General features: G+C 33.4%; 1 protein-coding gene across 7 annotated transcripts in view; it reads right to left on the minus strand.

Annotated features, from left to right (window-relative positions):
- Positions 1-21,364, minus strand: part of Lrrc7 (leucine rich repeat containing 7) — a 509,113-nt gene that overhangs the window by 22,420 nt on the left and 465,329 nt on the right. For 6 of the 7 annotated variants that reach the window (XM_074079777.1, XM_074079774.1, XM_074079778.1 and 3 more), the window contains one exon: positions 9,166-9,240. In XM_074079777.1, the coding sequence (XP_073935878.1) occupies positions 9,166-9,240 (75 nt within the window). The remainder of the gene's footprint in view (positions 1-9,165; positions 9,241-21,364) is intronic. The other variant, XM_074079776.1, reaches the window with a different exon arrangement.

Raw genomic sequence — 21,364 nt, forward strand, 5'->3', positions numbered from 1 at the left:
CTGCTCTTAATTGTAAAAGTTAAAATGTTTTACTGTGTTTACCTCTTTCAAATTACAAATAGCATTACATCTTTAGCAATACTGTATAAGCTTTATAACATAAACGAAAGTCATCTGATATCTAATATTTTATCTCTAGTTCATTAAAATTGATTGATGTGATAAAGAAGGTTCTAAAATATTGCTTTTTAAATTATAGTGCATCTACCAATAAGGAAAATACTAGGAAACAAAATATAAACCCTTGGAAATTCCTATACTTAGAAGTACAAATTAGCTTTGAATTAATGAAATCCTAAATATTTCTTAATAATGTTTAATCAATGAAAATACTGATTGAAATTGCCATTGGCTGTGTTGGTGGCAGGAGACAGTTGTTAAGTAGAATATTTTGTGTGTTAACTCAGATTTTTTATTTCATGTTACAGTAAAAAAAATCAGACAATAGGGTTCTATTTGGTATTATTGCTGGTTAGTTCTAGTTTTATTCTACTGTGGTCAGACGGTATTCAGGGATTATTTCAATTTTCTTATATTTATTAAGACTTTCTTTGTGATCTAAAATATGTTCTATTTTGGAGAAAGTTCCATAGGCTGATGAGAAGAATGTATATTGTGCTGTTTCAGGATAGAATACTCTGTAGATGTCTGTCAGGTCCATTTAATTGATGGTATTATTCAGTTCTAGAGGTTTTTTTTGTTGATTGTTTGTCTGAATGACCTATTTATTGATTATAGAGGAGTATTTAAGTCTCCCACTACCACTGTGTTGGAGTCTATCTGTGTTTTTAATGTGTTTGATGAAGTTGGATGTACTGACATTGGGTGCATATAAGTTAACAATTGTTACTTCCTCTTGCTTTCTTGCTCCTTTTATTAGTATGAAGTGACCTCCTTTGTCTCTTCTGACTAATTGAGGTTTGAAGTCTACTTTATCTGTTATAAATACAGCTGCTCCTTCTGTTTTGGGGGCCATTAGCTTGGTAAGTCTTTTTTTCCACTCTTTCACCTTAAGCCAATGTTTGTTTCTGCCTGCAAGCTGGATTTCTTGTAAACAACAAATTGTTGGTTCTTCCTTTTAAATCCATTTTGCCAATTGTTGTCTTTTGATGGGAGGAGTTGAGGCCATGGTGACAGAAAGCACCACATATAGTACATTCTTCTCTCTAGTCTTTTCCTATTTCTGACATCAGGAAAATAGCAAACTTGCAATATATATATATATTCCACTATGGTTTTGAAGGGTATGTTAACTACCTTAATTCCTTCAATTAGTGCCAAAGGTATATGTGAATTATGAAATTAGAATTTTGTTTTAATAAAGGAGTTCTCAAGTGTCAAAACTTCATAATACCTTTGTGAGTACTCAAATTCCTTTATCCACAGTCTCAAACCTAAGATTGCAATGAATCCAAATCCCACTGAAAAAATTCAGGGAATTGTTTGAAATTTAAATATCTCAGAGTTTTAAGGATAAGGAATTCTCTAGGTTTGGAGGCTGTAAATGATATTTTGTTCATCATTAGATTTGGTATAATATTGATGCTGCAAAAAGATATCAGTATTAAGGGCATGAATAATAAAAACAAATTAGTCACAACTTTATTTTGAATGATACATTTACTTAAAGATCTTCAAAGAAGGTTGATCCACTTCTAGTATGATTATTTTTTTCATCTGTTTAATTAAAAGTATCTGTTGTATGCTGACTGCCCACAGCAATGTGGGAGGCATTAGAGATAGAAGCTAAGAAATAGATGAACAGGGAGGCTCTCATCAAAGAGAGGGCTATTCAGAAAAGGAAATAAGTCATGAACAAAATGTGATGCTTTGCCCACAGTAAACACTCAACAAATACTGAATTAATCTCTGAAGAGGTAAAGCACTGTGGTAGCTCAGAGGAAGGCAGGGGAGAAGGCAAACTTCCAAGGAGGCTGTTTCTCTGAGGCATGTACCAAATGTTCTGGAACTCAAGTGTCCTGGCAAAAGTGATGACTGGTCAAGGAAAAATCATAGCCCTGTCTCATTCCTGGTGTCTCATTCAGGTTGCATATGTGAACAGTTGGCCACTCATATAACTTCCACAATAGTCCTTGCAGGGAAAATAATTTTTCTTCTTTTCATTTTAGATTTATTTTTAAATCATAAAAACATAAAAATTGTACATATGACAGGGTGATGTCATGTTTTGATACACGTATGCATTGTGTAGTATTTAAATCAGGTTAAATATATCTATCTCCTCAAAAACTTATCATTTCTTTATCTTAAAATTTTCTTTTATTCATATTCTTAAAACTTTCAAAATCTTTTCTTTTAGCTTTTTGAAATATACAGTACATTATTGTTGTCTGTAGTCATCCTACTGTGCAATAGCACAATAAAAATTCTCATTCCTATCTCACTGTAACTTAGCACTTACTGATCAATCTAGTAAATGAGTTCTAATTGGTCCTTGTATGTAATCATCTTTGTAAGAATTTTTAAACTCACACAAAAAACTTATCTGTGAGTTTAGACCTTAGGCTTTAGCATAAGAAGAGACAGGAAAAAGGTTGAGTGGAAACAGAATATAGAAACTCAGTCAGGAGAGCCTTCTCCTTTCACCCTTAGAACAAAAGCACAAAAGGACACATGTATGTAAATTCAAAATGATACCTGGTAAAACTACTCCAGGAATCTGGGGGGGAGTGGAAAGGAGAATGGTATAGGGGGTGAATTCATGTATGATATGTTTGATACATTGTAAGAACATGTGCATATGTCATAATGTACCCCTACCCAGCACAAAAATAAAGGAAAAATAGAATTTACACTGTATCTATTAACATGAATATGGCTATCTGGCTTATATCTTAGATGGTTCAGACAGGGAATAGATTAATTATGTTATTTCATTTCTAGGATTTTTCTGATGAAAATAAAGATCAGGAAAATCCCAGTATTTTGAGTAGTAAAGTTTGTGGTGATTTTGTGTGTGAGAATAGAGAGAGGCTGAGGAAATAAATGCTGGTCCTATGCATTATCAATTGCAGAGTATTAATTAAATGTTGCTTTGAAAAATACAGACATATGACATCTTCATAATATAATATTTTAAATATATGCACAACCTAAATGCAAAATAAGATAAATGCTAAATTAATGAAAATTTAAAATATTGCTAGATTTGGTCAAATATGTTTTATATAAACACATTATCAAATTCAAATAAAATGTGTAATTTTGAGGAAATTGCAAGTTAGTGAAAAATGAGAAACAAATGAGTGGCTTATTAAGTTCCAGTGAAGTTAATAAGAAAACAGTCTAGGAAGTAAAAAGTTATTCTGAAAATGTTATGCATCAAGAATATGTAATTAATGGGTTTCTAGTACCAGCTGATTTGAAAGTATGAAGGCACATTTTTTTTACTATAATCTTTGTTATTTTCAGAAGATATCTCTTCTTATTTTAATTCCATTTGACATTTTCTGCACTGAAAAATGTTTTTAATTTCCTTCCTCTGCAATTTAGACATAAAAAGACTGAGGGTTAATGAAAATAATATTTGCAATTCCAACTGTAAGTACAGCTTTGTGATTATGGCGTCAGTTTACTGTGAAACACACTTGGTTTCTGAATTTCTTCCTCTTGTTCCTTCCTGGATTTATCTTTGACTTCCTTCTGGCAAATGTTTTGTTAAGTGAATATATTATGGGTGTTTATACTGCAGAAACTTTCCAGATGAGGCTATAATTCTCATAGGAATTCAGTTGTGTAAGTTCTAAACTTAAAAACTAGCCTTGGAGAAGGCTTGACCATAAGGTTGGTAGGATTGGATTATCCAGTAAGGCAAGAAGTGCAGATCTTCTTAGATTCCAAAAGGGAGTCAGATTAGAGACACAGGTATGTGCTTTAAACTCACCCTCAAAAGATAAACATTTACATATATATCTAATACACACATGTTTTGTATATTAGATATGTATTATTACATTAATCTCTTGCATTTTTAATGCCTACAACACTTTGTATGAAAGAAAACTAAAAAAACACAGCAGCCAAGCTTGAGCTATAAAGGCAAGTCTTCATAGAATCCAATTCTGACAGCCAGGCTTTGTAAGAAACAGTAGGAATCATAAGTAATTATAATTGTACATTATGTTAACTACCTGGAATTAATTCCCATTTCAGAATTTTCATCTAATAAAGTACTCATTAAATATTGGGTTATATTTAGCAGTGAGTATTTGTATAATCAATACTACATTGCCTCTTTGCCAAGTCATTTAAAGAAAGCTTTCTATCAAAAAGCTGAACTATAGACCTTCATTTCACAAGAACTTCACATGAAAATTTACATTACTCTTTGTAAATGTGTGAAAATTTGCAGGTTTGTGTGTGTGTGTGTGTGTGTGTGTGTGTGTGGTACTGGTATTTGAACTCAGGGCCTTGTACATTCTAGGCAAGTGTTCTGCCACTTGAACCATGCCTCCAGCCCAAGAAAATGCGAAGTCTTAATGGCTTTTTTGATAGCATTATAAAAATTCTTCACAGAATAAAACATAAATAAGATTTTTCTTCTCCCTTAGATGTCTATATGAAATTCTGAAGAAATTTACTTATCCACTCTAGATTTAGAGTACCTGTTTTCTTCTTATGAAACATGGCAAACAAACATCTTCAGCAAGTGTTAATTTTCTACTTTGATTTACAAGGCATTTTCCCCCCAAGAAATCATACTTTCCTTTTACTTTTGCCAGGAAAAGAATAACTTGAAAATTCTCTTTATTTTCAGAGGCCTCGATAATCAGGTTGGTTTCTGTTTTGATGGACAGCTTGCTTTTATTTTTATTTTATTTTCTTTATTTCATAGTGTGTGACTTAAATGGTACAATATAGATGCTTAATCAATGCTGTTTGCATATCAGCCAAACTACAGAGCCAGCCTAGCAAACTTGACTTGTCCCAAAGCTTTCTTTCTTCATGACTCTAACATACAAACCTGTGAGTTTTCTGCCTCAATATTCTCATTTTTGTACTGCACACTCACTCTTTTTTGGCCTAAATCTCTTATCCTGTTCCTGAAGTCTTAGGCCAGTCTTACCCACAAGTGTTTCTCCTATTCATCCTGCTTGCCTCTGTTTAGCCAAGAGGAACTTTTGTTCACGAGACATGAAATCCCTTTTTTGCTCCAGTTCCCATCTGGAGCTCTCTATGACCTCCAGTTCTCCCTGCCATACAGTCATATCTCCTGCTGCTTCAGTGGGGTGAAGCAAGAAGAGGAGGGGTAGTCATCTTGGCTTTATTTATTTAGTGAAACATCCACTGTTATCAATCACTTCATTTTCTTAATGCTGCTATAACATCTTTAGTTGCATCACAAAATCAAGGACTTTATAGTTTTCTAATGGGTCTGTATACATTCATCTTGTCTTCCTAGCTTTGAGCTCGTTTTAGGGCACATGACTTCCCTCTTATTTATTAGGGGTGTTATGTTTTGGCTATGAAGTGTCTTTCAAAAGACTTGGTTGCCAGATGGTGAGTGTTCTGGAACTGATTGGATATTGAGGTCTCTGACCTAATCAGTGGATTAATCTGATGAATTTCAGAACATGATGGCCTTACTGAGAAGCAGTGGAGACTAGTAGGTGGGGCCTGGTTAGATAGAGGAAGTAGGTCACTGGGGGCATTTCTTGAAAGGCCATATCTTGTTTCTGTTCCCTTTTTCCTGTTTCTCTTTGCCTCCTGTTTGCCATGACATAGCCACTTTGCTCTACCACGTACTCCTTACCATGATGTTCTATGTCACCAATCATAGACTCAGAAGCAACGGAGCCAAGGGTCATGGATGGAAACCTCTGAAACTATGAGCCAAAATAAATCCTTCCTCTCTGAAGTTGTTTTCTGAGGTATTTTGTCACAGTGATAAAAAGTCTAACACAATGGAGCTTCTAATGATATCCCCTTACAAGATACTAATCAGGATGTAGGGTGGAGTTAATCAGTTGTTATGAAGAAGAAGAATAATATGAGTGTCAAACTCCACAATTTGGGTCAAGATATGATGCTATAAGTAAAAAAAACCCCAAAAAACAAACTACAAACAACCTAAAAAACAATAAAAGCACAATAATTATAATTGCTAACAGTATTCTTTGCTAGACTTCTTTGATGACAATGGTTTCTTGAATTATCCCTATCAGTTATAGGACCATGGTCTTTAATAGTAGGAAAAAGGAGAAATTGCTAGTTTATTTAAATTATTATCACATTGACTATTTATTTTGGTATTTTATTTGTTTTGTTTATTTTATTTATTGGATCCTGGAGATCAAACCCAGGGCCTTGTGCTTGTTAGGCAAATGTTCTACTTCTGATCTATACCCCCAGCCCAATTTTGTTATCTTAGGAATACAGCCAGAGATCAGAGGTACATTGTGGATTACTAATTAAAAAACCCTTAAAATGGTGACAAGGTAGAAGAGATGACAAAATCATCTTCAATTGGGTACCATATTTACATGTCTCATTTTTGAAAAATCTGTTTGGTAACTGGTAAAATATAGATGCTATTAATTAATTCACTATAAATTATTTAATTTCTCTTCTCCTGCCAGGTTTTCATTGTCATTAGCCTTGTAAATAAATTTGTTCAAGTGATACACAACACTGACCTTGTGGCTGATAACTCAATTTTATTAATCCTTTTCCCAACATTCTTTAAACTAAGCCAGTAGTATCATAGAGTCAAAAATTATAGTTTGCTTGCTTAGCTCTGACATTGGCAACTATTTAAGTTCCAAATCAATCATTCTTATTTCTTTAAGAGTATAAATGCCCACTTTTGCTGTCTAATTATTATGAATGAAACTGTAGATACAGTAACTCATTTGATTAAGGTCTATGCATTTTTTAAACTGATAATGGGCTTTGATTTTATTATACATACAATGAGTTCTATTGTAAAAACAAAATGTTACATCCTCAGTTGTCATTTTTGGAGAGAAGACCCAGCCAGGTACAACTCTTTTGTGGTTTTTTGTCTTTAAACTCATTGAATTTATAATTCCTTCCTCCTTCTTGCATTAGGAAACCATTCCTCTGTGCACTTTGCTGTTGTTATACAAATCTTAGGGATTTTAGTATTTCTAAATATTAAACCTTTGTTTAAGTGGACACTGTAAGTGGACACTTAACTTTTTATTTTCCCATCTTCAGTATATGCATCTTCATTATGATGCATGTCTTTCATGTATATATGATTTATTTTTCTGAATTGGAGCAGAAGAGAAAAAGCTTTCTTTTGCTACCTCTGTCCTGAATGAAGGCAACTTTACCACCTTGTCTCAAGCTATATAATGTTTTTCTGTTCAGCCTATCATAATAATAGGTTCAGAGATCTGAAATTAAGTGACTACATTTGTTTTTCAGATTCTGAGATTCAAAATGATATTTTTGAAGTTCAGTAGAGAGAAAAAACTAGTCATTTCCTTTGCAAATGAGTATTTACAAAGTGTTAGGAAGTGGCGTTGCTCCTTTATTCTTGGCTCTCTGCTACCAACAAAATTATCAAGGAGTTTAATATTTTAGCTGAGAGGGACCTCATACATAATATAAACTACAGTTCATTTTATACATTGTGTTCTGAGGGCTAGTTATGCTATAAGCTGCTTATGGTCAGAAGACTAGTTAACCTATCAAAACTCATAGACTTTCCAACAAAGAAAAAATTTAGATTCTTTTGTGTGTATTTTTTGTGTCACTATTCTAACTCAGAAGACCATCTGCTGAACTGTCTTCTGTCTGTCTGCATGGAAGGGATTCAGGACTGCTGGGTGGTGTTTCATGGTAGCATTGCCACCGCTTGTCTTTCAGAGAACTATCAATTTTGAAAACTTGAGTAGCGATGATAATCTTGCTAATTAGTTTAAAACTAGCAAGAATAAAATGAGAATAAAGTGTGAAAGCAATCTTGTTAGTATCTCCATTGGGCTACACAGGACTTCTATATTTCTGTATTTTAGGACTGAGAGAGTTCAATAGATAGAAGATGGAAGATCTCATAGCTGAATGGAGAGGGTCTTTGTATTTTTCTAACTGTGCTTGTGCAGCTGGACTGATGAAGGTTCCTTTCCCATATGTTCTGTCTTCTTAGTATACCTAAATCTTCAATGTATTACATTGAGCCATTTCAGAATTGTTACAGATGGCCAAATATCAGCAATTTCAAGTAGATGCATCTATTTACATAATGGGAAATTTATTTATTTTGTTTGGCAGTCTTGGGGTTTGAACTCAAGGTCTTGTGCTTGCTAGGCAAGCTCTCTACCATGTGAACCAGTCCTTCATCCATTTTGCTTTAGTTTATTTTTCAGATAGCATCTCACACTTTTTTCCCAGGTGCCCTTGGAGTGACTTCATCCTTAAGCCTTCCACATAGCTGGGATTATAGACATGAGCCACCATTGAGGGAAATTTCTGTGGCCAAAATAGTGAATCTTAAATACATTGACAATACCTTAGAGCTTTTCCTTTAACACAGGCAATGATTAAGTACCTCTTACATGGGAAGTAAATTCAGAGAGAAGTACTACAGCAAAATGGATGAGGTTATAGCAAGCATTTGCTTAACTGTTTAGTGGAGTGACTCTTCTGATATGCAGAGGTTTAAGTTAGAGAAAGCCTTGTTCCAGCAGACAATACATTTTAAGAAGTTTCTTATCTAGGGCTAACTTTGTGTTCACCTGGGCAGGGTAATAGATAGATACAACAATGTGTTTCATGGGATTCAGACAGAAATAAACTTACTCTTGGGTCTTCTTTCCTCATCTAAGATCACACAGGTATAGGTACTTAATTACTCTTATTTAACAACTATTCATAAGTTAATATATGAATATATATGTGTGTATACATTCTTCTATATTCCCAAGTAATTCTATTCAGTCCAACAAAAATATGCAGACTGCTACCATGTGACAGGTACTTTGGAGGTATTAAGGACATAGGATTCTATCAGACTGAATTGTTTTTGACTTGTCTCTCAACTTCAAAACAAGATAGGCAAATGAGAAATATGAGAAGGACTTATGATTGTCAGTCATTTAATTCAATTAACTTAATATCATGGTTACATGTTTGTTTCAATGTTGGATTTTCATTCAACAGTTTTGTTTGTCTTACCTGAAGAATCTTATCACCAGGCTGCAGTAGGTTGGATGCTGGTCCATCAGGCTGAACCCTAGTAACAAAGATACCCTATAAGTCAGAAGTAACACAGGTTAGGATTCTATTACCAACAACTAGGCTTGTTTAAACAAAATTTCATTCATACAGAAAACAGTGAATACATTGAAAAAATAAACTTTGTACATATAAGTCTTAAAGATTATTACAGTATTTTAAGTATGGTACCATTCTTCAAGCCAAGTTTAAGAGAAACAGTATGTTCTCTTGCAATTAAAGAGCTCGTCTTATTTTAAAAGTGCAATTATAACTTACAAACTTATCTCATAGCATTTTCATAAATTATTATATTTTAAATCATTCAAAATATGATAATGAACCATCTCTTGTATAAATCCTGAATTTGTCTTATTATTCTCTGTTAAAATGTTATCTACTCAATAGGTTACAAATTCAATGTTTAAAAGTGTGACTAGAATGTATACACATTCTGATTTTTTTAAACAGTAGCTATACCATTTTATACTGACTTCTTTTAAGGATTTAATCACTGTGTACATTACTGAAAAATTTAATATAAATGTTCTGAATAGATTAAACCAAAGAAAAATCCAACCTGCATTTTAAATGTCAACATAGTTATAAAATCCTTTAGTTTATTAAAGAAGTCAAGCTAATATATATAACCTTTCTTTCTTCTGAGAGTAATAAAATATTCTGAAATTAGAAAGTGTTGTATAACTGAATATATAAAAAATCACTTAATTGTATACTATAAAAGGGTAATTTTATGATATGTGGGTTATATCTTAATTCAGCCTTATTTTTTAAATTCCTAAGAATTATTAATAAAATCAGATGACAGTATTTTAACATTGCCTTTTACTTAGAAAATCATGTCATTTACTGATTGGTAAAGTTAATGGCTCTCAATGAAACCCATAACTTACGTTTTTGTGTGTGCAAGTGGCTTAACATAGAAACTTAATATATCATGTTTTAATGTAGCACTTCATATCTTTATAAAACTAATTAAAGATTTCAAATGACTTATCTTTTTTGATTTTAATATTTTCATTCCTATTTAAAGATAAAATTGCAGATAGCCTTCAGAATCTCTGGAAATTTTCATTATTTTTAACCTAGTAATTAGATTTCTAGAATATGAGGAAATAACTGGAAAATATGTAATATATATACATATATACTAATGAGTTTGCCAATATTATTTATAATAACACAGTTATGCATTTCACCTAAATGTCTAATAATGGGACATTGATTAATGAAATTGTCATAAGTCCATAAAATAGAATGATATTGTGGTCATTAGGCATGAAATTCTAACTCATACAGAAATACATGAATGATTACTAAAGAAGCAGATTGCAAAACAGTGTGTGGTATGATACTATTTTTGCTGAAATATGTTTATATGTATTTTTTCAGTGAGAAAATATCTAGATCGATATCTCCTAAAACATTAGTAGTGTTTATAATGTGTAATGGTATATCATGGGATTTTTTCTGCTATCTATATTTTCTTATTTTTCTACAATGATTACATACTACTTATAGCAGAAAGCAAATCATAAAAACTTCAAAAATTTTAAGATTAATGGTAGCACTATTAAGATTGATGTCTAAACAACTTTGGGCAATTTAGTTGTAAAACGAAAAATTCAGAAGAAAAAAGAAAACTAGTTGTTTGAAAAAGGACAGTTAAAAGGCACAATGATTAATTCACCAGACCACTGAATGGCACTGGTTGTGACAACCAATATAAACTCCACAGGCTTTCCCACACTAGGCACAAAACTCTTACATTCTATCAATCTAGGAAACTGTATATACAATCATTTCCCCCTGGCAGCCCCTCTCTTTGCTACTGAGGTCTCTGTACAATAGGAAGAATGACACTATTGTCCAAAATAAACCACTACAACTCTGGTTGCTGGTGCTGAAGTTGTTTTGATCTTATTTCATCCCAGCAGTCAATGTCTCTGAGACTGAGTTAATTTTGATTGCCTTTCTTCAGCTCATTGTACAGGAACAGTTTAATAAGATTAGTATGAATCCAGACCACAGGAGCTAAATTATGCCATTGCATCTGCAATACTAGGAGGAGCCAGCAATACTCTACAACCTGACTGCTGAAAGAATACAAATGTGGTGTCTGTGGCAGGTTTAATTTCACCCGTCACATGGCTCTGCAGGATTCAACTGCTGTTCTGAAAACTTGTTTTGAAGTTTATTTTTATGGTGGCCTGAATCTTCCAAGCATTTAGTACTTTTTTCTAAAGCTTTGTTATTTCTTTTCAATCAATAAATTTCATCAACTAAGAAACTGCTACTGCTATAGTTTCCTTTTTTTTCTGTATACCCAATATAGCAGCATATTGCTACATTAGTGGAAACAGTAGCAAGGAGTGCTGTTTGAGGATGGCCTGTGGCATCATCATCTGTGGAGATGGACTGCTTGCAAGAGCCAGTGCCCTAATGTCTCAAATTTATGTATATGAGAACTACCATGTGAAAGAGACCACCTAAATCAGAGCTTTTTTCTATTCTCTCTTATGATGGATGTTTATGAGAAATAAAACCTTGACAATGCTTTGGAAAACCTCACTGCAGTAATATGTCACCCTTGCAACACTCATTCTATTCCAAGACTTCAAAGAATATTTTGCCACCATGGCAGAATTTGATAAGGAATCATCAGACTTTTTGTATTCTAAAAACTAGAATAACTTCCTTTTTTTTTTTTAAATGAAAAGCTATCTTCCAGTTTTTCCCAAACCACAGGGAGCCACCTTGTATGCATCAAAGCTCCAAAGAATGGCATCTTATCAACCTTGTAACTCTGCTAGCAATATCTAAAATATATTCATCTTTTTATAGCATTTGGTAAAATGCTACATGTGGGACAAATTATTATACAACACATTCAAAACTACTGAAACTTGCTTTCTAAAGTTACTGCAAAATCATCTTGTCCAAGGAAGAGGTAGCCTTAGTAACTCTCTTTTTCAGTTAGGCAGTATGTATTAGTTTTCTACTGCTGCTGTATGTGCATACCCATGTTTACTGAAGCTCTCTTCACAATAGCCAAACTACAGAATCAGCTGAGGTGCCCAACAACAAATGAATGGGTAAAGAACATATGGTATATACATATGTATGCATATACTATATGTATATTTTGGAATATTGCTGAACCATAAAGAAAAATGAAATTATGTCATTTTCTGGAAAATCAGTGGAAGTGGAGATCATCTCGCTGGAGTGAACTAGGCCAAGCTCAAAAGGTCAAATATCACATGTTCTTGATCATTTGTAGAACCTAGACCTAAAATGATGATGATGATGATAATAATGGGACGTGAATGGTTATGGGGGACCAGCAGGAGTGGGGACAGAGAAAGGAAAGGATACTGAGTGGTGAAGAAGATGGAAGTATGCTGCATATGTACATGTGAGGGCAGCAGAATGAAACCCAGCAATCACTGTGGAAAAAAGGGAGAAAGAGGAGGAGCGCGGGGAATGGAAATGAAATGGCAGGAATAAACTTGTTCAAGGTACACTGCATGCATGTACAGAATTATCACAATGACCCCCCCATTGAATTAATGCACAGTTCAAAAATAAATTTAAAAAGTTAAAAAAAGGGCTGTCTAGCTGCTCCTTCTAGACATGACCTCTTGCCATCTCCTATTTATGCCCCCATTTAAAAGCCAGTCTTTATGCAAATTATAAGTGACTATTCCAAAAGTATCTATAATGGCCTCATAAAAAAGTTTTGCTTTTTTCCAGTAATTTTGAAAAAATGGTAATTTTTCAAATCTCCTCAAGGAGATTTGAGGAGATTTTTCACAGTATTAAGATCTTGAGCGAGGTTAGCCAGGCTCGGAAGACCAAAAATCATGTTCTCCCTCATATGCGGACTTTAGATCTAGAGCAAATGCAGCAATGTTGTTGGACTTGGGTCACACGCTAAGGGGAGAGCACACATGGGAGGAATGGGGATAGGTAGGAAACCCAAAACTTGAAAGTGTTTGATGTCCCCACTATAGAGGAGCTCATACAGTAATCTTAAAATGACAGACGTCAATATGGGAAGGTGACTGGGAAGTAGTGAAGAGGTCAGGTAGAGATGAATCAGTTCGGGTTGTAACACACTTATGCATGGAAGCAATGCTAGGATTCTCTCTGTATAGCTATTCTTATCTCAACTAGCAAAAACACTTTGTCTTTCTTATTATTGCTTATGTCTTCTCAACAAAATTGGAGAAAAGGGCAGAACAGGTTCTGCCTGGAAGCAAGGGGGGTAAGGGGGAAAGGGAGGGGGTGTAGGGTAGGGAGGAGAAATGACCCAAACAATGTACGTACATATGAATAAATGAATAAAGAAAAAAAAAAAGATCTGACCTTGTCTAACTGGTTCTATAGCCTCTATACCTCCAGATAAACCACGGACTGAGAAAGTTAGTCTACAGGGCCAGCACTTAACATTCTAACTTTAGAGGAGAAAGGAACTTTGTATGGTTTTTTAATGATGAGGGTGAACGACCATGACAGTCTCAGCTATTGTAAATGTAGAGACCAAAATAGAACTTGTCTTAAGGGACCTGAAACTTCAATTTATGAGATATGCTTTTCTTTAAAATTCCAAAAAGTCTTCACTCTAGCTGATGCTAAAAACAAGGTTTCCAGGAAGGGCATACCTCCAGAAAATATTTTATCTGATTATAATTCAGAACACATTAGTTAACTATTTTAGAATATAGTACTTCATGTTTCCATATAGTTGAAGTTCTAAGAAGGATTCTGGAGGCAAAACTGACCCATGAAAATAGCAAACAGTCACCCATTCAATAGCTTTTAAGAGGATACTGGTTTTTTTTTCTAGAAATATGACAAATATTAATTTTCTTTCATAAAGTAGACAGCATTAATATTCAGCTGTATTGTGGCTTATAGAAGCAACATTAAGCATATGTAATAGACTATACTTAACTTAGTCTGTATGATTTTTAGGAGTCTTTTGATGCATCAAGGATAAAAGTATTATTAACAGTTTTTCTCTCCATGAATCAAAAATGTGATGAAGAAATATTTTAAGGTTCATAACTACATGTCAGATTTTAGGCTCTGAACAATTTGCTACCTTAGCAACTGAGGAATTTGTATGCAGCTAGAGTAGAAATTTGTCCCAGGACCATTAGAAGTTAAAAGCAACAGAATGTCAGGGAGGAAAAGAGGGAAAGAAAGGAAAGAGAAAGTAAGAGGGTCACTGGCAACTGAATAGGGCACTTCAATTTATAGTGCAACTTTAGCTCACAAAACATTGAAGTATAAAACCCATAAAAGAGGAACAGAAAAATAATTTCTTTAGAGATCTAGGAAGTTTGTGATAGAGATACAAATGAAAATTTCTACAACTGACCAAAGTCTCTCTAAAAATATTACAAAAATTTTATATACAGATGTGAAAAGGTATTTCAAACTCAATCTCACTTTCCTGACTTGTTTAGGGCATTCCTCAATAAGCAGTGTATTCCCTTTTCTCTGAGACTGCTTTTAGAAATGGACAGAGTAATAGAATTTTTTATAGTTTTATAGAGTTCATTATAAGCTGTTTTCTTTTTGTAAGAAGTGCATTTCGTTTTGGTTATTTTCTAATTATATTTAAAATTTTTATTCATTACTCAGTGTTCCCATTGTTATCTAACAACTACACATCTCTGGGATGTCTCCCAAATGGATGAAAAGTATATTTTCATCCTGTTTATTTCTTGGTGAAACTTTTGAGCTTAAAAATAATTTTCTTGGGCTGGGTGTAGCTCAAGTGGTAAAACACCTTCCTTGTAAGTGTAAGACCCTCAGTTTAAATCCCAGTACTGCCAAAAGAATAGATAATAATTTTCTTAGATTGGGAGCATGGCTTAAGCAGCAGAGCACCTGTATAGAAAGTGAGAGGTCCTGGTTCTGCCATTTTTTCTCTCTTTTGAAAAACAATGATCATCTCCCTCATTTACTGTCTTTCCAGATTTCTAGGCTTATGGGGAAAAAGAAAAGACATTTTCCATTTATTTTATTTTAGGAGTCCCTTGCAACCTGTATTTAATATGAAGCTCAACCAGAGTTGGATATTTGGATGCTGAGCTTTGTACAGTTGACTAAGCCTGCCAGGGTTCCTAATAGCTTTTCTTAGCTTCAAAAGTAGTATAAAGTAGTAGAAACAGGAGTAGGTAGCTGTAGGTGGATATGGATTCTCTTTCCTAGCCATTCCTAAAATAGTAGTGGTAATCAGGCTTCTGATGATCTTTGTTGCATGCTCCTGCAAAGTCCCTCCAATTCTGTAACATTTTGACACTATCTGCCTCATTTCAAAATCATGAATTAAGAAGTGATGAATGCAGCCAAACGACAAATGTTTGAAATGACAAAGTGTTTTGTTATAAGATATATTCAAATGATTCTTAAAGGTTTAATGTGGTTCCTATTCAGTGGCTAACACACTGTTGTATAGTTAGGCCACGCTAAAAGTGTTTCTTGGCAGCAGTGAAATCATCCAGGCAAAAATTCCCAGAGTATAGTTATGAATTCCTGATATGTTCATTGATTAAGTGGCTCTTAGGCCAGGACTGTGTACCGGCTGTGTGGAGTAGAGCAAAAGGTGCTCTTTTTCATTTTTGGTCTTCTTCTATAATATTTGAATTTTATAGTATACAATTTTATGATAGACAGTATTTTCATTTTTTGCAAAAAGGATAGGTTTAAGAAAAACATTTTGCAACTGTACACATCTGAGACTTTGAGACTATATTTAAATGAGGATAATTATATCATGCATAATAAAAGTGTTAATCTACGCTTTGGCTGATGAATGAAGGGGGAACCCAGCAGAACCAGAAGAAGGTTCCTAAGTAAAAGTATTTGTTGCTTCTCTTTCTCCCTTTGGCCACCTTCACCTTTATGGTCCAGAGATGAGCACTTTTTGGGAACTGAAGCCACCCCAGCTTTTGGGTATAATTCATACCAAACTAAATATAGCATGTGACTTTGGTACAGTAAAGGAATAAGCAATTTCCCAAGTTTAGGTTCTCCACTAATTTAGTCATTCTGAGACAAAGTAAAAACAGTCTTTGACAAGAAGGGAGTCAAGGGAACACGATTTCTCACTCCTCCAATAAAAAGAAGCCTCCATATACTTCAATAAACAAAGGCAAATAAACAAAAATTAAGATATGACTTTTCTTTAATCACTTTAATGTTTAGACCAACACTAAAAGAGGTTGTTTATTTCCTGTTAATGAATGTTCTTGAGGGTTAAATGATAGTCCCTTCTTATGAGACAGTGATCTGTGCATGGTGATGGGGTTTAATCAGTGAGGCTCCAAATATGGGAAGCAGTTTTCTATCTATAATGCATATGTATAATAATGCTAATTACATTTTAAAGATAATGGGTCACTAATATATACATATGTGTAATTTGGTACCTTATACAGGAATCCTAAACTATTATTACTATTTAATCTAACTGAATTTATCTTTAAATTTTATGTGTACAAAATATATATGTATATATAAATATATAATTTTTAAAATTATATATATATATTTAAAATATCTCTCTCTAAATTCTGATCTACTAGTCTAACTTTCCAGTATAGTTCTTGGACTTCAGGTTGAATTGTTGTCATTCTTCCCTGGAAATCTGTTCTCATTCTTTGTGGCTTCTCCCCAACTCATACAAAGGATCTTAGGGAAGGATTAAATTTGAATTTATAGGACATAAGAATACATTCCTTGAGTTCTCATAATTTCTTCATATACTGAAAGAGGAAAAATGACTCAAAGGTGATGACAATTACTTAGATTTCTTTTTTTCTTATACCACAGGTTGTACTGACCTTCACACTTGTTATCACTTGATTTTTCTCCCATCTAATGTTGTCCACTCCAAACTTCCCTGCTCCTTCTGATCAATACCTAGTTTTGCAAACTATTTTCTTTAGCTCTAAAAGAACACATATTTCATTCAAATAATGATTGCTTTACTGTTAGAAGGATTAAGGTTGTATTTTTGAATATAGCAGTTTTTAAAAAAGAAAATCATTTAGTTAGAAAAATGGTAGGGATATATTTAAATGATTCTCACTGCAAAAAACCTAACAGCCAAGTTCAGAATGCAAACTGAAATATCAGATGCTGGAAATCTTCTGAGATTGCCATGGTTGAAAACACAAGGCTCTAGAGCTGTATTTCTCATATCAGAGTCTTTAGTGCTAAAGTACTTTTTTAGCTTCAAAGATGAAAAAAAAAACATTTTCATAATGCTGCAATGGACAGTCTTGGTGATCTGCCCTGATTCCGCTTATCAGACTGATGGCCTCATCCCACAGGTAGTGTCGAAAGCTCACATAGCCCACTTGTCTTAGAAATTACCCTCAGCCTGGAACCTCCTCTCTGGAAAATGCTTGGAAAGTCATATCCTCCTCTCTGGAGGAGACAAAGACTGACAATACCAGAGAACTAAAGGCAGTTTCTCTTCCTAGGGAGAGACAATTCCATGCTACTATTGAGGGCAGCCTGTGGGGAAAGGTTCCCACTAAATGCACATACTTGTTAGTGTCTTTTCCTGCCCTATCCTGCTTCCCTAATTCCCTTATAGATTTCACCAAAGACTAATTCTTCAACAAATCAGGCTCTGCAATCTAGGGAAACTGACTTCAGACAAATGCAAACTACAAAAATTAAAGATCTATAGTATCTTCTTGCTTTAAAGTGATATGTATATTATGTAATTTTACATAAACTTTATCTATAAAATTATCTATGTATTTTGTTTATTAGTGATTTTTGGAAGTCAGGATAGGGAGATAAAATGCTACTCCCCAGTATAGAACAACTTTGGGTATAGAATGTAGAAAAAGTAGATGATATTGATACTTTATATGTATGTCTCAAATGTAATATTTGGATAAAAATGTTAAACAATACTTTCATAGGTAGAGACCTGACAGATATTGCTTTTTCATATACTGAAAAAGTATATATATTTTTTAGTTCTACTTATTTGACTTCATAATATTTCTTTTCAAACAAGAGTCCTGAAATGCCACATAAAACATGCCATAATTTTGTTAATGAAATGTGATAGATTTCACACACTTCCCAAAGATCTGACTGACTCTTTCTAATTATGTTTCATTGGTGGACCCATTAATTCTTCTTAGTAATTACACAAGACATTATTTATGAACCAATTTTAAGTTCTTTCATCTTTTGATTGGAGATGTTTGACATTTTCCCATCTTTAAATACAAATCTTTAAAAACCATTTCCGACTCCATTTTTTCTTTTGCTTACTTTGTTCCATGCTAAATAGTTAAAATGATACAGCAGACAGAACATAAATAATATATAACTCTAGCAATTACTAGAGCCAGCTATCTATTTGAGCTTTAATTTTATAAAAAATATTTTACTGATTTATTATAAAGTATCTCACAGTGATACCACTCTCAATTTTAGTGATTTTCTAAATGTGTCACTGAATTTAAATGTCACAGTCAATGTTCTTATTTAAAACGATATTTTTAATCACCTTTTAAAATACCATGCCTCAGTGATATTTGTCTGAAAAGCCAACATCATGTTGAATAATATTTGATTATTTGCTTTTCTATGCCAAAATCCATGTTTTCTCTATATTATAATATCTAGATACTGACATTTTCCAAATGGCTAGAGCACGCTATTAGAGTTTTTTTTTTAAACTTTATATAAGTTGTGAGACCAGCGGGATCCTTTTAATAGGGGATTGTAAAGATTATATTTCTATTGATGTTTTTGAATAGATTTAGGATTCTCCTCCAATAATGAGACAATACAGAGAATAGAAAAAGTTAATTTTCAAATTAAATACCTGTAATATCTTACTTTTACTGTCCTCAAATAGCTAAGTGACATTCTAAACCTCAAAATGCTATGTGACTAAGATGCAGCTGAAATAATTAATATGTTATAAAATGACTTATGCTTAAAATTTATTTTTAAAATCCAGGTTTATAAATAAGATCCATTTCAATTCCTCCCAAATTTAGTTCAGAGCATAGTGTACCAACAATAGGACATCTATCTATTGCTACCAAATGTTATTATCAATTCATAGATTCTCCAGATTACATGGCATTGCATAATCACTTGAAGTAGAACTAAGAATGGGACAAATACATAAATTATATTACTTACAAAATGAATTTAGAAATAAAGAAAATAAATCATAAATGTCTAGTTGTTATACAAAGGGAAAAGTGTACTGAGTATGGTTCAGCATTTTTGTAGGATATATAAATCATATGTATTAAGGAGTTCTGTGTGTTTGCTAGTCTTATTTGTGTATCTGTGAAGAATATCTGACAGGAACTAGATATAGAGCATGTACCTTTTTCCTAAGATAAAAGCGTATCTTTTGCAAACTTTTGCAAACCCAATGTTACAAGGCTAAGCAAATCTGAAAAATTATTCTTATGCATTTTAAAACTTGCTATTGCTACATATGCCTGGACATTGATACCTTTGAGTAAAGGTGCTTTGATTCAGCATGTCCAGTCATGCTTATGTAATACCTATATCCACACAAAGGAAAAAGTCCTATTGTTTCCTAGGGTGGAAGGTGGGATGAAAAGAGTTTAACTTCTGTTGCAGGTTGTTTGGACATCTGGAGGCAATAATTTAAAGTAATGTAAATAAGGTATTGTAATTTAAAAATTCTAGGACACAATTAATTCTAGGACACTTATTTTATTGGTGATTATATTTTACATTCTAAATGCTTCCAATTTTCTTCCTGTGGCTTAGAATTTTTTTGTGTCATAAGCAAATTAAAGATGTGGATTTGTTTCTCCTATCATTTCTGTAGCTATATTGCATAACCTGGTGAAAATATAGGAGACCTCTCTGGCATCTTCTAAACATGGGTGTTTATGGTAAACCATCAGAAACAAGTGATTCTTTGGCCTCAATGCTCCAGTATGTATATTTTCTGAGGGTAGGTTGGATCCATAATACAGCTTACATTGTGATCCTATGGCTGAATAACTATTTATGGGACTGTTCAGTTCAATACCTTTATGGCATATAGGGAAAGGAGCTCTGAGTCTTTCTTAATAACTTGAAATCCAGGTGTTTAGTCCTTCTTTCCTCAAATGGAGCAAGGAAGGATATTAGTCCCTGAATGATGAACTTTGAATGCATCATTAAAAATTCTTTCTTTCACAGAGTCTTAGGTTACTTTATGAAGTACTGTAACAACATGGTATCAGGCATCTCTTATCTAGTTTCCTCTTTCTAACAATATCCTGTGGAAATTATACTGGTAAATTCTTTGAAATTTTCAGCTATGCATTATTAGTCTATGAGTGTTTTAATACAGAGAACATTGTGACTTGCTCCATTGGCAGAATCACTATTCCGATGATACCTCAGTCTACAAGTTATATAATTGCTTAGCAATTCACTCTTTTCAATAGGCTCCTAATTATCTAGGCTTAATAGAAAATACACGCTGACTTCCAAGGACTTCTTGAAGCAAATTTGTAGACTATAACTAATTAGAGGGTTCCATAATACTTTCAATATTAGAATATCATATTAGTTTCAACTCTACAGGGTATACATTTGTCATGTGGCTCTTCTGGTAAGTGGCATTTGGAGATAGAGGCATGTATTATAAAGCTTATTAAGAGAAAAGGATTTGGAATCAGATCAATTTTGTTTCAAATCTGGTCAGCCACAGATAAGCTAAATGACCTTGGGCATGTTAATTAACTCCGCTGGGACTCATGTTGTACATATAAAGAGCCTAATACAGTGTCTAGCACATTGTAGATAATAAAAGACTATAAGTTTTATTGCTTTATTATCAGATTCATTGGATCGAAATCTTTCATCTCAGCAGCATCTTGCCATCTTGCCAGCAGTGTTTCTCTATTCAATAAACCAGATCAAGATTTCTATCCACTTCATTGAGAGGACTGAGGCAAGCATTACATAGGGCCATTTCCATTCAGTATTCTACCACTGTCTCTTTCCAACTACGTAAAAGCAGTTTCATTTGCAATGACTCAAAAATAATGAACTCCATGGTGAGTGAATAGTTTTTTTTCAACTACTAAACATTGTT

The sequence above is a fragment of the Castor canadensis genome, chromosome 7 (genome assembly GCF_047511655.1).
Source record: "Castor canadensis chromosome 7, mCasCan1.hap1v2, whole genome shotgun sequence".
NCBI lineage: Eukaryota > Metazoa > Chordata > Mammalia > Rodentia > Castoridae > Castor > Castor canadensis.